Source organism: Drosophila rhopaloa, unplaced genomic scaffold (assembly GCF_018152115.1).
Source record: "Drosophila rhopaloa isolate 14029-0021.01 unplaced genomic scaffold, ASM1815211v1 contig_163, whole genome shotgun sequence".
Taxonomy (NCBI): Eukaryota; Metazoa; Arthropoda; class Insecta; order Diptera; family Drosophilidae; genus Drosophila; species Drosophila rhopaloa.
This window is the reverse complement of record NW_025335043.1, coordinates 9295734-9313884: the sequence shown is the minus strand read 5'-3', so window position 1 is coordinate 9313884 and position 18151 is coordinate 9295734. Positions and strand designations below refer to the sequence as shown.

The 18151-nt window shown below is 41.9% G+C and overlaps 1 protein-coding gene across 8 annotated transcripts in view; it reads right to left on the bottom strand.

Moving 5' to 3' along the window:
- Nucleotides 1-18151, bottom strand: part of LOC108039647 (collagen alpha-1(XVIII) chain) — a 67716-nt gene that overhangs the window by 44920 nt on the left and 4645 nt on the right. For all 8 annotated transcript variants that reach the window (XM_044458177.1, XM_044458182.1, XM_044458183.1 and 5 more), the window contains exons 3-4: nucleotides 2099-2208; nucleotides 957-1495 (exon numbers count right to left, since the gene is read on the bottom strand). In XM_044458177.1, the coding sequence (XP_044314112.1) occupies nucleotides 957-1495; nucleotides 2099-2189 (630 nt within the window). In that variant the 5' untranslated portion in view covers nucleotides 2190-2208. The remainder of the gene's footprint in view (nucleotides 1-956; nucleotides 1496-2098; nucleotides 2209-18151) is intronic.

The window sequence follows — 18151 nt, the reverse complement described above, 5'->3', positions numbered from 1 at the left end:
GAATTAGAAGGGGGTGGTTTGAGTTCCCCTGAGTGGCTGCCAACTACCGCCGCCAGATGGCCAAGTGGCGCCACTTAGGGGTGGCTCAAGAGTGAAGTGGTGAAAAGCTCTCAGCTATGCTGGATGAAAATACACAGAAAAAAAATATGTACAATTTGCAAGATTTCAATCTCATTAACACTGTTTAATAATTTATATATAGTTCAAACCACTAACTGCCCCAACATATACATACGAATAAGTTATACTAAGTATTAAGCGTGTATTTCACTTTTCAACAAGGTTATAATTATTTAATAAATAAGAGGTGCTCTAAAATCTTTAAATCACATTAAATTTTGATTGAATTGGGTTGACAGAGGTTTCAGCAACATAATAATAATTGCACAAGTAGTTAATAATAGTTTCTTCGATTTGATAATAGTTAAAGTATAATTTCTTTAACTTTAAAAAATTAAAAATTATACAACACATGAGTATTCACTCATGGAAAATAGTCAATAATAGTTTCTTCGAGTTGAAAATAGTTAAAGTATAATTTCTTTACCTTTAAAAAATTAAAAAATATACAACACATCCAGCATTGAATACTCATGGACAATTTGTAAAAGATAAGGACGATACCCGTATACATTACGCAAAAGTAAAGTAAAAAAATAACACTAAAACACAAAAATACTAGCATTCAGATTACATTTTGGTTATTAAAATACTTCTAAGAAAAAAACATATTTTTCCCCCCACCATAGTAGAACTCAAGCAATTAAATCACGTTTTGGTTCCGATTATAGTTCTAAGAAAACAAATAAGGAACCCACTTAGAAGGGATAATAAAATTCCACTTCAATTAGATCTTGGGCAACTTGTGAGTGCCCGCTTGCGTTTCGAAAATTATTCCCCTGCGATATGTGGATCATAGATCAAAGGTAATCAAACTGGCCGCCGGCAGAACTTACCTCGAACTTGCCGCCAATGATGGAGCCCGCCTGGCCAATGTAGAGGGTGGAGGCCGAGTCGAACACCAACTCGATGGGCTCCCTGGTGACCGGAGTGGTGTTGCGCAGCTCGCAGTCGTAGTAGAAGGCCACCTTGTCGCTGAGCACCTGGAGGGCAATCGAGTTCCACTTGTCCGGCACATGAGCCACACCGAAGCTGGCCAACTTGCGGCCGATGCTCTGGTCCGCCTGCGTGTAGACCAGCGATACGTTGTAGCTGTTCTTCACGACAGGCGACAGGTGAACGCCCAGCTGGACGACCGTGTCCAGGGGATTCACCACGCTGAACAGGTAGCCGCCCTTCAGCGAGCTCTGCCGGAAAGTGATGAGGATGGCGAACTCGTACAGCTTCTCCGGGAGGAGCATGCGGTACGGCGACTTCACGTCCGCCGTCTGCAGGAACCGGAAGGCGGGGAAGCCGTCCTCCGCCTCCCCAAACTCGATGCCCGCAAATTGGTTGTTGTTCATTATGTCCGTCAGCGTGTATTCGGCCATGGCATCTGAAATGGGCCCAAAACGGGGGAGGGGGGTGTTTGAGTCGAACTAATTGGAACACCGAATCGCTCTATATTGCAGTTTGGGAATCATTGGATTTCACTTGGGAGTTCCTAAATGTATGCTAGGCTTTTTGATAGACCAACAGTGATCTTTCTTCTCCCCGAAAGTATGCAATGAATTTTTGGCGCGTTTTTAATAACAAATAATATAAACTCTAATGCGTACTTATGAAAATATTAAATGGACCCTAAAAATGATTTTTTTAGATTTCTTACTTATGATTATTTTAATTGAAGTAAATAAATAAACAAATGACTTTTACTCTTTTTAATTTTATAGCAATGGCTTTCATTTCATATTCCAAATTTAAAAGTAATGATTTAGGTACAAATATAATATCAACTTCTAAAAATGTTAAGTTAAGATAAATTTAAGACTTCATTAATTGAAAATAATTATTCATATTCTTATTAACCTTTTCACCTTTCTGTAAAATGTAGTAATTTATTTTAATAAACATTAAAAACCAGGGAAAATGAATACCAAGAACGATATCTAAATAAAATTTCCCTGATGGTAAGATTAAAAACCAATAAACATCTTACCTTTAATAGACTGTCCGACCAAGTCAAAAGAGCCCAGTGCTGGTGCCAAAAGCGTTCCAACTAGGCTCAAAATCAGCAATAGCACACGCATCTTGATATAAGCCGAAATCCTGCAAAAAGTAATATTGAGTAATTAATATTAGCTATCCTCCGTATGAATCTGTAAAATGATGAGATTTAATGGGCACTCCGTTTTCATCGGTAATCAATACACAAATGTGGCCAGTTCCGATTGCACCCACAAACAATGCCCCTCGAATGGACACTTGTGCGTGGAAATAAACCAACCGCAGACACTTTATCCGCCGCCCGCAATTATGGGCACCAGTATTGGCAACACGAGTCGCACACTTGACTCAATGCTGAAATTATATGCGCACGGGCATCCCTCGGTTTTGGCCCACTTGGCTGGCAGCATTTTGTAATTACCTCCCTGCAAACCGCAAAGCCCTTGTCCCATTCCCTTTCCCAATCCCACAGCCATTCCGATTTCCATGCCATCGCACACACCCAAAAGATAGTTCATCTGGAAGCCACACAACTTTGCGGTCGGTCTTCATTCGTTTGGCCAACGAAAATCGCAGACTTCAACGAAACGAACTATGAATCACTGTTTGGGATCGAAATCAGGCAGATCGCCTGGCAAGATTACTAAAATATAGGTAATTAGGAATGGCAGAGTGCTACACACAAAAATTCCCGTCGAATGTTTTATATATTTGTGATTCTTTGATACTTTTTAAAGGTCAGACCTAAGTTTAAATGTCTCTAATGAGAATTTTTGCAGAAAACAAATTATTATTATAGGCTATTTATTCTTTTTTAATTCTGTTTAAAAATTGATTTCCTAAGTAATAATATTTTTAGTTGTGTAGGAAGTTTAATCATGTCAAAAGTGTGTCTATTATAATAAGCCTAATGATCATTTTGTACATATTTATAAAGGGAAATATACAAAAAGATCATCATTATTATTTTCCTCTGTACCAGTTGGCTTACAAACTTAGGGACACACCTAGAACTGAAAAGAACCGAAAATTAAAATTACTTTGTTTATGAGGGGCACTGTGTCAGTTGGCATGTCAGAGATCAATGTGAATCATTATCCCTTAAATACAATATTTGTCAAATTTGCAGCGTTAAAGCTGTAATCCGTCAACCAATAAATCATTTTGTGATCCCAGCTTTTAGCCATTGCGTAATTATCCGTGGCCAAGGGCAGTTGATAGACACATTCTTTTTAATGTTCCCAAGAAACTTTCAGTTTCTCAGCCGGTCATGTGTGCATAATTTTAACACAATTAATGGGCGCCAGCTAACCAGAAAATACAGATCCAATGTACAGATACAATTTACATTCGGAAACTATGTCGCTGACCCCGAACTGTCGCCGGGCAATTAATATTTATCAAGCGCGACTTAGGCAGCGTAACAAGAATCGAACAAGAAAAAATATATTTGGAGTCAGCACTTTCACGCCACTTTGCTGGGTCTGGAATGCAAATTACTATCAATTGTGAGCATTAAGTAAAAGTGTATTCTTGTCTCAATTAGTCGGCTGACAGCTCCCTCAAAACATTTCGGCAATCGACGGGTTCTTCAAATAACTTTCCATTTCACATGACAACTAATTGAACTACATCAATGAAATTGCAGTAATTATACACTTGCAACTGATCTATATCTTAATTTGTGAGCTTAATATACATACTCTTAACGAGCGTTTTTTAATCAAGAATAGTCATAAAATATGATGATACATTAACAGCATTCTTTTCATTAATTAGGAATTTAAAATATAGGGTTTTGCAAAATTAGAATTTAGTAAGAAACAGCAACTTCTTTTCCTTCACTAATAAGAATGCAGCTGGACCAATTTATTTTGTTTTGTTTTGCAATATTTTAATTTTTTTTTAAAAGTAAGACTAAACATCCAACATGTGCAGAATAATGGTCGAATTGAGTCACGTATAAATCAGGAATAACTCAAACTTTTGACGCGAACACAGTCGGAATGAAATATTGTAATCTTAAAATTTGACAGGTTCTTTTTTCAAGCAACAACATATCAAGTGCTTTCTACATATGTGTGCATATCATTCTGGGCCGACAGACTTCCTTCTCCAAACAGCTTGTTCCGCAATTTGCTCCAGACACTTAATGGCATCATTAGACGCCAAAAACAAACAGCTAAACAAATTGAACAATCCCCGCAGAGGAATTTGATTTTCAGGCATTATCATACGAATTCCTGGCGATTCTGGTTGCATGTCTTTCCAGATTCTCGGCATTTTCACAATTGGCTCCCTGACATAATGAGGCAACGTTTATGCAGTCCACAGACGGAAAGCCGCCAGCACGTGCAACATGGACCGCGTGGCCAATGTCAGAGGCGACCCCTTCTGGTTTTGGTCCCACTCCCAGTGGAGATCCCCCGACACACCTACAACTGGGGGTAAATTAATAGCTCTGAAGATGCGTCTTTGTTTTGAAAATAAAAACAATTCTAAAAAAAAAGGTATACATATATGAAAAAGCAAAGAAAAATATATATGAATTTAAAATTATATTCAAAAACATCATTGACATTAATAAAGGCAAGGCCTAAATTTAATTAAACTAAATAAAGAACTTTAATATTTTTCAGGCGATTACGTTAGTTGATAATTTAACAGAGACTTAGCATATATTTAGTTTTAGTTTAAGTCAGATTTTTTTAAAAGTGTATGGTTGAAAAAAATACTGTCAATGGTTCATTTAAATGTTCATAATGAGCACTTAAAAATAAATTTAATAACCCCTGCTCTTGTTTTCAAACCCAAACTTATAAAGGCGAGTAGAAATAAACCAGCTCATCATCTCATCTCACCATTAATGTTTCCTATTGAAATTAAAGTTATTAAAATCAAATTAAAAATTACAAAAAATAGCATCTTTAAATGTGTACTCCCAAGTTCTGATGCCGTGGCCTTATCTGTGGTATAATCGCGCAATTGCCTGTCTCCCGGGGAGGCCAATAATAATACTCCGCCTGTTTGTTTAGAATGGGACGCACGTACGGCCGATTATTGGGGCCTAGTCGGCAAACTTGGGCGTGGACGGAGCGCGGTTCATGTAAATGCCCACGAATGTGTCGAAAGACGGGTCATAATAAATAAAACTCTCTGGCCCAAATCAAAGCTCCCATATATTTCACTTATGAATTTACGAGTCATTATGATTTTCCGCCTTGCATCCGCCGGTCGTACTCATAGCATACTCATGCCATTTGCCCCGCACCATATGCAATTCCTAAAACCAATAAGCAATAAAATTTTATTCAAACTAGCAGCAACAGCTGCGTGAACCGGCAAATATTCCCCAGATTTTTTTGTTTTAAATCAAATTCGGCCCCACGGCCAACGCAACAAATCGGAGTGGTTAGTGTCGTAAAAAAGTTGCGCACATCAAATTCAAAAGTCGTCAGAGCGTTGCACATTTAAAGGCGGTACGACCGCCGGAGAAGACCCAATGAAGGGGAAACCCCCGAGAACCTCACGAGGCACGAAAAAAAATGGGTGAGAAAAATTCTAATAAAATTTTATTTTCAATAGTAAATCGGCTCAATGTGACTGGGGGGCATAAGAAAGGGCTCTCTGGTCGCAGACCCACCAGACGACCAACGACAGAAGGAAAACTGTGCCACTATGTCATACAAAGCAGGGACCAAAGACCCATCTTTCTCTGACAGCAAAGAAGGCAGAAAAGCTGCAGCAACTGCCACAAAGACAGCCGCAGTCGGGGAATACCCTACACTAAAAGTACACGAAATACAAAAATATTGGTCAAATAATAAAGTATTTGTTTATACATACATTTTTTATATAGAACTGCATTTTTAAATTATTTTAGATTATTAAAAATGTAATGTCTTCAGTATTTTTTCTTCGAGAGATAGTTAATTAGGTTTATCTTGAATAAAATTTGTATTAGTTCGAATAAAATATTATATTTTAAATTTTAATATATAGATTTATACTCATTATCCATTTAAAGTTAACCCTTAATAATTTCGATATTAAAGAAAATATGTAAAAGCTTTTTATGGCAGATTAAATTTGTATACCTAATAAATTCTTTAACAGAATGTTGTATTCCCATTTATAATTTAAAAGTTTACTATTTGAGCTGAAACAAAAAAAGATTGAAGAGTATTCAATATTCCACCCCCCATATTTCAAATTTCCGGGGGCTCTGTTCGGTTCGTCGCGTACTTTTTGTCGCCGGTTCTGCGCCCTAAGTGAACTATTAGCTCTGTTGATTTTATGTTTTCCAATTTGTTTTGTGATGTACTCGCTGTGGGGATGGAAGGGGGGGATGATGAAAAAAGGGGCTTGGGGGTGCCAAAGAGTTGGCTGTCAGCTGGCGTGTCGCCTGCCGACGTTTATTGGCCTTGGTTTATTTGCCACGCCCACGACCGCCCCCTTTGCGATTCCTTTTGTTTGATTTTAAGGATTTGCATGCCAAATTTGACTTTATTTATTTTTAAGGTTACCACGAACACGCACATCCCCAAAATCCAAACACATCAACGTGTTTGGCATGTGATTGGCCCGAGTGTTTAACATTTTAAGTGCCTTCATTTAAGGCGGAAAATATTTTACAAACTGCTTTGCATAAATAAGCGAGAATGCATCGAAAGACAAGTTGTCAAATCAGAGCAACAGAAACCACTTTCCGACATTCAAGACCAACTGTTGCATATTGTCCAAAATTGTGTGAGTGTGAAATGGATGAACGATAAAAGCCCAGAGCGTAATTTGATATTGGCCAGTTGACAGCCAAATTCGGAGTTGAAGAGTGGGATTGAGTTGCAGAAGCATAATCATAATAAATGGATGATAAAGACTCACATTCAGGCCAAGAAATTGTAATGTCTGAATGAAAACGTTGTCCGAATAGAATGGAAATTGAGTTGAGTAGGTATACAATTAAGACATTGCTTTTAGGTGCTCCAATTACTTTCCAGTGGGAATAATAATTCCCACTCTCAAGGTTTTTTATTAAAAGTAAATCCATTAGACAAAATCTCTTCGAAAAAAAAATTATTTATGGGAAATAAGAGAAACATTTAAAATATAAATAAGACCATGTTGCACAGGTGGAGTATTTTTCTTTTCTTTGTATATACAACCACTTTGATTTCGAAAATTTTATTGTTAATTTCTTAAATATTTACGTTTTTGCTGTTAGGGTCGTTGAAACTTCAAGTGTGTGACTGACAGAATGGATGGCAGACAATTCTATATATATAAGAAAATTCGCAATAAATTTAACTGATTTGTTTTCCCAGACAAACGATTAATATTGCCTTAAAAATGGCAATAAATAAATAAATCTAGTGCTCAGGAATTCAGGCCCAAAAATATGTTTATTGTTTATGGTAGTATAAATATTATTAGCCTTTACTTTTTCGACTTCTTCTGAACCACAGAAAGGCTTCATCTCTGTGTTTAGCATTTGGGTTAATTCCCTTGATAATGGTGTTGGCAAATGGCAACATAAAAACGGAATCGCCAGACAAAGGCCTACAAAAAAAAAAGGCAAAACAAAAAGTATAAATATCCACTGATCTCGATTTTGATTCCAATTTACTTTCTGACCCCGATCTCCCCAAGTACGTGGCTAAGTTGCAGTCCTACTAATTGGCCACATGCCTCGGGCAACCAAGAACAGAAGCTAAAACTGCCATGGTGCCACTTGCTTCCAACTTCTCCCTCAACAAAGTACTTTCATTTCCTTTTTTATTGCACTGTGGAAAATATGTGGTATAAAGAGAAAATCGCTCAAAAATATGAATTTTTTAAGATATTTTAAATTTATTTGATGAATTTCTACTTAATTAAAATATATACTGTTTTTAATGTCAGTAACTTTAAAAATCTATTAAATAATAATACGCTGAGATATGAATAAATAAATTAAAAAATATTTTCTGTTTAGTATGCATTTAAATTTCATTTTAAATGCTATGCTAAAAACAATAGCCCTACAACCTTTAATTTGTGGGAAATCACTTATGGATCAAAAAATTATTTGCTGACACTCTACTTTTTTCTGTTGGCAGTTTGTAGGACTTATTGATGATAGTTTGTAGATTTGTTTCTAGTGTGAAACAGCTGCCGGCGAGTGATTTAAATAATCTCTAAGCGACGAGTGCTACTCATATTGCACTTAGCTGGAAGGCTGCCCCCGCCATGTGCAACATGTTGTCGCAATCCCGAAATCGAAGGCGCAGACAGCGAAAAAGTTCAATGAAATGTGCATCATGAGGGGATGCGGATTGGGAATGTAAATGTAAATCGTATGGGGCATCGAAATGGGAGATCTCCAGATCTGAGGCATGCGGCCGTGCGTGTCCCATCGAACTTGATGAATGGGGTGTGCCGAGACATCAGCGTGTTCGTTATTGCTGTCATTATAATGCTTTGCATTTATTTATAGCTCCTTTCCGCTTATCTCGCATGCAATATGTGTGTTTTTCCTTTCTTCGGACATTTCTGGCCGCTTGAAAGTGGCAGTCAAAAAAATAATTGATCAAATAGGTAGCTGAACTCTGGATTCAAGGTTGACTGGGTGGCACTGGCTCCTCCATTTCACGCAGTCTGCTATCGAAAATCGCCTGCGAAAGGAGAGTTGCTTACATTTCTCTGGTGTCTCCGTATCTGGCAGTTGGCCAGCCACGCAATGCAAAAGTATAACTCGAAATGGAGCAAAAGTTCATAAAATTCTGGCTACCAGTCGCCGCAATATGTGTGGCGGCTGATGAAGAAAATAGTCAAATTATTTATTTTGCTTGCCATGGAAACTTCTAAGAGCACTCGTCGAGCCGAAATGATACCCTTAAATATTTTGTTTATTACCTTAATAAAATATATAGCAATGTGCCCGGAGGGCAGATAAAAAACATCAACCGCTCATAATTTATTTGGCTTTAAAAATAGGCATGATTTTCACACTTCAACAGACGACAGCTGTCGGGGAGACAATTATATGTCCAATTGTTATGGAATAATTTTTCCACACTGACCTTGTGACAACAGATGTAGGGCCAACTGCATGGTCCCCATAAAAGACCTATAAACATTTCAGTTTATTTTCCAAATTGCCTTTGTTGTTGTCATTGCCTATTTTCGCATAAAATTAAAATGTTAGCGAGAAAAATATTTTATATATTTGTATGTCTCTTTTTTTTCTTTTTTTGCCCACAAAAACAAAACCAAGAGTTATGGAATGCATGGGTTGGGGGGAAAAATACATTCATCATGCTAGTTTGCGGTCTAGGATTCGGTGGCGTATGCGTAATGCCAGCACTGATATGCGCTTGCCACAGGCTGGAAAACGTATTTATGGCCTGGAAGCGGCTAAAAGCACGTTATCAGCTTGGCAACAGAAATACAGCAAGAAATCCGAGTTAAAGCGAGGAATTAAGGCCGAGCGAAACCCATTTGATTGGAGTTGATTGGCAATCAATGAGTGGGCCCCCATGTCACCGGATAAACAGAAAAAATCTATTAACCGGACTTGGAGTCCTGGCCAAACGAAATCTAATATCCATTTGGAAGCGATGCCTCTGCTCGGGGCAACATCTCCCTTTGCCAGGACACGCACACGAAAGGCGGCAATAAAGCGTCCTGCGTCCTGCGTCCTGGACTTGTGTTAATAATCAATGCGTGAGTGGGTGGCGTTGGAGGGGCATTACTCCTTGAAAGGTTAAGTAGCGAGTTGTCGAGTGGCACTTGACTGCCAAAAGCAGGAAACGGAAGCCAGGACACGATAGATGTCGATAAGTCACATCCTCGCCCGGCTAAACTCGCATTACGCATACGTGGCTATTAGTCAAAGGCTCCTCCATCCCATCGCCTAATTAAAACTGGTTCCATGAATGCTCCACAGACGACTAAGTGACCCCCAACCCCGCTGTCTTGTCCCTGCCAGCGATAATGAAATGAAGTAATAAATAAATATATTAAAATGCTGGCACGTCGCGCGTATTTAGCTCATTGTCGCCCTCTATACGTAAGAAAAAGTATAACAATAAGTATTATAAATACATATTCTCACAGATAGCATTGCTCACAAATGATTTCATAGTGTAATCTGATGTGTTCACAGCCAGGCGGGAATTTATTGGACAGCTGGACCATCAAAGAGACGTCTTCCTCATGCCAATTCACCAGTGTATACAGTATTTTGTAGGCCTGCACATTAAAATTGAATTTATGACGAGCACGCGACGAACAGGTTCATGGGATGAGATTCCATCGCTGGACTATTTGCAGCCATCTGCCTATCTATTAATACCCTTTATGCCATGGAAACAGCGAAATCAAAAAATAGCTTCTTCGATCTAATTGAAAATATCAATCTGCATGTCAAAAAATCCACAAACTGCCATCTTAAATTACAGAATACATCCAACACATCAACGGATTACGCAATCTATTTAATCTGCATAAGCATCTTAATGCACTTTATTTACGAGTACACTGACGCCTTGAAAAGCCGAGAATAATATTAATGAACTGCCAAGTCATTCAATAGCAAATGGATTTCACAAAAGAGCCGATAAAAGAAGCAATCTTCAAGTTTACCTTCTATGGAATCTTATAAATGGTATCTACATTTTGTTGTTCGCTAATTTACAAATCGTGACGATACTTTGGCGAAAGCTTTTACCAAGTGTCACACATAAATTGGCGGATAAAAAGTCTTCATATTTTATTTTTCTTTATTGATATTTTTTTATTAAAAACTTTCCTATGCCCACGTGCGGGTATGAAAATACCATTTGTTGATGTTTATATTTATGTTTGTTTATATTTTACCTGAACTTATTTATAAATTTAAATTTGTGTTCGTGTCTGAGAGCTAACATCATTAGGCAAGGAACTAGTTTTCACTAGCCGACATTGATCGAGAATATATAATATATATCTTCTGTAATTGCACTCAAACTCCCGATCGAATGGAGGTCTAAACTAAAAGCACCAGCAAATTTAGTCGTAATATGTAAAGTAATTCCCATTACGTCAAATTGATGTCTAGTCAATGAGTATGCATGAATTTCAATTTCCAAAGTTTGCATAAATTGGCGAATGAGAAGTTGGAAAAAGATCAGCGGCTAGAGGACAACCGCAATCCGATGGAAACCAGACTCCAACTCTAACAGATCTGATAAAACTCATTCAAGATTTATTAACTATAACTCAGCACAGAAAGAAATCTACACTTGAATATATAATGTACATTTTTAATAGGAGTCTGAAACTTTTAACTATTTTATTAGCTTGAAACCACTAACTTCCGAATGATATTTACAGGGATCAATAAATTATAAAGTTTAATAAACAATTGTAACTCATTGATTTTTTTCTAGTTCTAATCTTATAGTTCTCTTATAAATTATGAAGAAAATATCATGTGTTGATCTATTTTTACAATGGAAAACTACTGATTAATACTTTTTTTATATATTTTTTTCAGTGTAGCTGAAGTGGACTGCAACTTTTGCATAACTCCTTAGTCGCGCCAATCGAATCGCATAATCGCTGCCAACTTGGCATCGCATCAAGTTGGCAGCACACACAATGCATGACAATTAATTAAGACCTGGCACGGGTCTCCCTCCTTCCCCGTCGACTTATTTGGCTAATTGTCTTGCGATCGCCCAGATAGTGACCAAAAAAAAAATAATATATATATATATTCCTGCCCACATTCAGTCGGCAAATTTAGATTAAACGGGTTGCGTTGCGCACGCGCTTGAAAGGCAGCCGCCAATTATTGTTAACACGGGCAGGCGAATCGATCGAAATACTGATTCAGAGGCGCCAGTTCAGGTGACGGCGCTGGGCGATTTGCATAAATTAAATTGATATTATTTAGCTAGAGATTGCCATCGTACAAGGGCAATTAAAAGGTGCGGGCTGGACAGGGGCTCTTGAAATGGTTCTCGTAGGTGATGAAAATGTAATAAGGCAAAACGTGCAATCACTGGGAATTATGATTAAGAGCGACATTCAATGTACCTCTTTGTTTGCATTTATAGCTCAAACAACAAGGGACAATGGCCATTGTCCTGCACCCGTAAACAATGACAACAAGTTCCGAAAAAAAAACGAATGCCTGCAACGATAAATGTTTATTGGCAAGGTCAGCGAAATAACGACTTGATGATTCACTGAAATTGCAGGAGACCATATTCTGAGGAAGTACAAAAATTAATAAGAAAATAAAATGCCCTATCTAAATTCAATATGGGGTCTTGGGATCGTGGGAATGTAGCCTCAAATGCAAATTGCTGATTAGCCTAATCCAAAACCCTCATGCCACGCCCACCGCGAATAATTCACTTTAATCTTTCACAACAATTATGCGCAACACTTGCGAGCTAATATTTATGTAAACACGGACACGGACAGCTATTTTCACTTGGCCCGAACACGTATCTGTGGGATGCAAATGCATCTGCATCTCGGCATCTCGGCATCTGAAAGTCAATCGGAGTGTAAGGCCGCATTAGTGCCGCAAACCTGTTCGTCTTCTGGATATTTATTTTGCGGCACATATTTTGTTAATTTTGTTACCTTTCGAGCTGTTATGACCGGCTGGTTGGCTACTTGATTTAGTAGTTTACCTATGGCCATGCACAGACAAAAAAAATATTCTAATTACAAGGCTTAATAACAAGAAATTAAATGAAATATATATATGCGGGTATTTTATCTTAAATTATTGTCGGTTTTTATGAACCGATCTTTCCGATCTTGCTGATTAAAGCTTAAACATTTCCCCAGAGAAAACTTACTTCTCATAATTAAATTTCATCTATATTTTCCTCTGGGAATTAAAAATATATTTATATATAGCAATTTATTTTTGATAGCAATTTCGTATATAAGTTTTTATTTTTATCAATCTCAACAATCGCCGACAAATGCAAAAACATTTTTATCAATCGAGGTCCTTTTTTTAACGCAAAGCTGCTACAAAATATGCAGACCAAAACTATTTGTTATTTTTTAACATTAATTTATGGACAGGATTTAAAAACGTGCATATCTTAATAATTAAAAATAATAAATGCATAAAACTCGAATTAAACAATTAAAATGCAGTGAAAGCAATGCTCATTTATATTTGGTTGCTTTCATTTTTAAATATATAATTTGATTTGAATTATATATTTTTCTCCCACTGTATCACTAACTTGCAGACGACTGGTTGTTGAGGGACCCTCGCGATCTTTCAACGCCAACTGCCTGGTTTCATTTAACAATATTGTAACGATTTTGCCGCCGTGGAAGGGCGGATCTCGTCACGGAAAGCCGAGCGGAACTTCTTTTTAGATCGGTGTGCGGTCACGATCCCGTCAATGCCCACTCCCTCGCCTAAGCTCCACCAAAAACACACGCGTAGTTCTTAATTATTTCGCAGCTTTATTGGGTCTCCTACTCACAGAGCGCACGAGGCGCCATGTGCTTTTTTCTGATCTCGTTTTTAGAAGAAGGAAGAAGGAATCAAGGAATAAGGGAACAGAGAGAAAATAAAGAGACCAGGCAGCCGGGCTGTCAAAGTCTCATTTTGGCGCTGCTTGAAGCGTTGCCACCTAGCCGACTATCGAAAGCCCAAGGTTTTCGGAGGCTTTCGTTACATTACCCCCCTCTCAGACTCGAGTCTCCTGGCCGAGTACGGCTGGACTTGGGCCTCGGTAAGGGGCCAATCGGTTGACATGGACGGTCCTGGTGGCGCGCTTCCCTGGTAGTCGTATCTCGTATACCAGGTCGGAGTGACGGCGGGTGACGACGGCGGGTCCAATCCAATCAGACTGCAGTTTCGGGCATCGGCCCACTCTTCGTGTAGGGCAGTAGAGCCAAACCTCTTCTCCAACGGCGAATTCAACTGGATGCGATCGAAGGTCGTAGCGTAACTTGTTAACGTTAGCGGCTGCCATCAAGTTTCGTCGTCCAATCTGTTGTGTGAGTCGGAGGCGATTCTGCAATTGTTCCACGTAGGCGGGATAACTCTCCGGATGAGGGGATGGTCGACCATACAGCAGTTCGCTCGGTAGCCGGAGTTCCCGTCCCAGCAGCAGTAACGACGGTGAAAACCCAGTTGCCTCATGTGGAGCCGATCGATAGGCCCAGAGAGCTAGCGGCAACAGTTGGTCCCAGTCGCGTTGATCGGTCGCAACAAATTTGGCCAGGTAATCCAGGAGGGTCCGATTAAATCTCTCGACCATCCCGTCCGACTGAGGGTGTAGCGGTGTGGTGCGAGTCTTCTCCACGTCGAGGAGGCGTAGGCAAGCTTGGAATACCTCTGATTCGAAGTTGCGGCCTTGGTCCGAGTGAAGGATAAATGGGGCACCAAAACGGCAAAACACTTCTTGGATGAGTGCTCGAGCTACAGTTTCGGCGGTTTGGTTGGGAAGGGCTATGCACTCCGGCCATTTGGTGAAGTAGCACATCACCACAGCGATGTAGCGATTTCCGTGAGTGGTAGTTGGCAGAGGGCCGAGTATGTCGATCGCAAGTCGTTCAAATGGAGCACCTAGGACGCGGGGTTGTAGTTGGCCCACTGTACGGCGAGTAGGTCCTTTTCTGGCATTGCATTCGGTACAGCGTGCGCACCAAAGGGCTACGTCTGCAGTCTGTCCGATCCAAAAGTAACGTTGCTTGAGCTTGGCGACTGTCTTCTTAATTCCGAAGTGTCCGCCGGTGGTAGAGTTGTGAGCGCTGCGCAGAGCTTCTTCCTGAAGTGAGCGAGGCACTACCAAGGCTTCGTCCGCTGTTTTGGTTTTAATCATCAGAAGACCCCTTTCCATGAAAAGGTGTTCGAACAAGTGCCAATACGCTTTTGTCTCGGGGCTCTCACTCCATGTTGTGGATTTAGTTGGTCGTTCTCCTGTTTTTAACCACTGCAGGATCAACGACAAAGTGGGATCTTTTTCCTGGCTGATAGCAATGTCGACTGGTTGGGTCTGTAAGAACAAAATCCCTTGACCATCGTTTTGTTCTGCCTTAGTGCATATGCGGCATTCAGCACAGGGGCGGCGAGACAGGGCGTCGGCGTTACCGTGCAGCTTGCCACTGCGGTGCTGGATATCCATGTCGTATTGCTGGAGGCGTTCAATCCAGCGAGCGAGTTGTCCTTCGGGTTCCCGAAAGTTGAACAGCCATCGGAGAGACGAGTGGTCCGTGCGCAGCAAGAATTTCCGGCCATATAAATAGTGATGGAAATGTTTGGTAGATAGAACCACGGCTAGCAGCTCTCTCCTAGTTACGCAATAATTGCGTTCGGCAGCATTAAAGGATTTGCTGTAATACTCCAGTACACGCTCCTGTCCTTCTTGTTGTTGACTGAGCACAGCGCCCGCGCCATGGTTTGACGCATCTGTATCCAAAACGAATACACCATTAGAAGTGGGAAACGTTAGAATGGGCGGTGTAGTGAGCTTAATTTTAAGCGTTTCAAAGGCATCGTGAGCCGATGAGGTCCATGTGAAGGCACGCTTAGTTTCCGTTAGTTCATGTAGCGGGCGAGCGATGGTGGCGAAGTCCGGGATGAATTTGCGGTAGTAGGAACAGAGGCCCACGAAGGATCGTACCTCTTTCTTGTTACGGGGGGTGACCAATCGATGACTTTTCGAATCTTTTCCGGACACGCCCGTAAGCCTTTGTGGCTAACTATGTGGCCCAGGTAACTAACCTCGGTTCGGAAGAAATGGCATTTGCGGGGACTCAGCTTTAGTCCTGCGCTTTGCAATTTATCCAAGACTTGTTGCAAGTGGTCCAGATGGTCTTCCGCTGTCCGAGAGTACACAATGATGTCGTCGAGGTAAACCAGTGTGTATTTCCAGGCAGGTCCGGAGAATAGGCCGTCCATTAAACGCTCGAAGGTCGCTGGCGCGTTGGTCAGGCCAAACGGCATCACGTTAAATTCAAAAAGACCGGCATCACACGTAAAAGCGGTCTTGGCTCTTGAGGCGTCGTCCATTTCCACCTGCCAGTAACCGCTCTGAAGGTCCATTGTGGAGAACCAACAGGCGCCGTGCATCGTGGTTAAGATGTCATCCATCCTTGGTAGGGGATAAGAATCCTTGATGGTGATATCGTTTAGACGTCGATAATCCACACAGAACCGGGTAGAACCGTCCTTTTTCCTTACTAGAACGACCGGTGAGGCCCACGGGCTCGTGGATGGGCGAATTATGCCTCTTAGCTTCATGTCGGCAACCAGTTCTTCCACTTCAGCCTTCCTTGCCAGCGCAAGACGACGCACTGGTTGCTTGATAGGCCTAGATAGACCCGTATCGATCACATGGCGGGTTAGGTTGGTATGCCCGGAGTCGACATCGCTTCGGGCAAACACTCGCTGGAAGCGGTTCATCAAGGCCGTCCACTTGGAGCGAAGAGGGGGTGGCAACTCGGGGGGTACCTCCTCATTGTGGGAGGTTGCTTCATCGTTTCCGTCTTGATCCTGAGGGGTTTCCAGAACCTCTACTGCTTCCACTTGTCCCACAATTGTTTGCGCTGGGAGAACATACGTGTGCGCGCTAAGATTTACTAGATGCAGTGTGCTGGTGTTGGTCGTGGTGTCCAGCAGGGTGCTGCCTAGTAGAATTTTGGGGGGCAATTGGGAGTGAGCTCCACGTTCCAACAGAGCTGCGGGCAGTTGCTCCTCCGACATGCATCGAACCGTTAAGTGGGTGTCGCTATATGGCAGGATGTTACTTGGCGCGGTCGAATAAAGTAGATTTCGCTGTTCCGTAGTCGGGGCATATAGCGGCAAGGATCCCCACGGGAACCGTAATTGAAGATCTTTCAAGTCTACGGTTGCCTTATATTGCAGCAGAAAGTCCATGCCTAACAGGCTTGGGGTGCTGCCTTCCACTAGCAGGAATTCGTGTTCAACTGGCCTTCCGGCAACAACAAGTTGGGCGGCGACTCGTGCGGTTGCCACGAATTTCTCGGCTGATGGTCCCTGCAGAGTCACGCGGCAAGGTGCACTGGGTAGTCGCTTTGGCGTATCCCGCTCGTTCAGGAGGGAGACGGCGGCACCAGTGTCGACGATTAGCCGTATAGGATGTTTCTGTAAGAAGATCAAACAATGTAAATGTTGGCCTCCAACGGCACTACAGGTATACGTAGCTTCGGCGGGCATAGACTGGCTCCCGCGATGGTCATATTGTATAGGGTTTGTAGTTGTCCGTTTCGCCGCGATTGACGACATTAGTGGCATCTTTCCGGATGGGTGTTCAGCGAACAATCGGCCCAAAACGGTGTCCACGGGGGGTGAATTCAGTTCTTCTCCTTCAGCAAGCGGCGTCGGTAGTTTCCCATAGGACTCGGCGGCGGCGGCATATCGGATGGAACCGGTTTCTAGTGGAGCGGGCGGCGGTACGTTGGCGATCTCGCCGGACGGCGGCTCCGGAGTAAGATGTAAACTCGTTGGTCTACGTAGGGTGCGGGCGCTCCGGAGTGCGGCAAACTCTATTTCCTGAGATTGTGCGGCACTTTCTTTGGGCGGCGGCAGTAAGGGAAAGGGGTCCACGATGTCTTCGACTCCACTTGGAGGAGCATTTAGTCGGGCGCCGGGTTGCTTGGTTGGCGGCGGCTTCTGCGACGGCTGCGAACGGACGGCCTTCGTTTCGTCGTAAGGTGGGCCCGTTCTGGCAGCTACTTGGTGGGGAGGTCTCGACTGTTGGGAACCCGTCGGTCGGCGTGCTGTGTGGGTATTCCGGTTCGCTGTAAGCTCGATGTCCGTGAACTGCGCGGCACTCTCTTCGGGCGACGGCTCTGAGGGCAAGGGGGCCACGATGGCTTCCACTCCATTTGGAGGAGCATTTAGTCGGGCGCCGGGTTGCTCGGTAGACGGTGGCATCGAGTGGAGGTGCGGCGGGGCGTTACAGGTGTTGGAACCGGATTCAGTAACCCGGGCAGGCGCGGTGAGCGATTGAGGGTGAGCCGGAGACGTACGGTGGTTGCGGAACCGCCGTTGGGGAATGGGGGG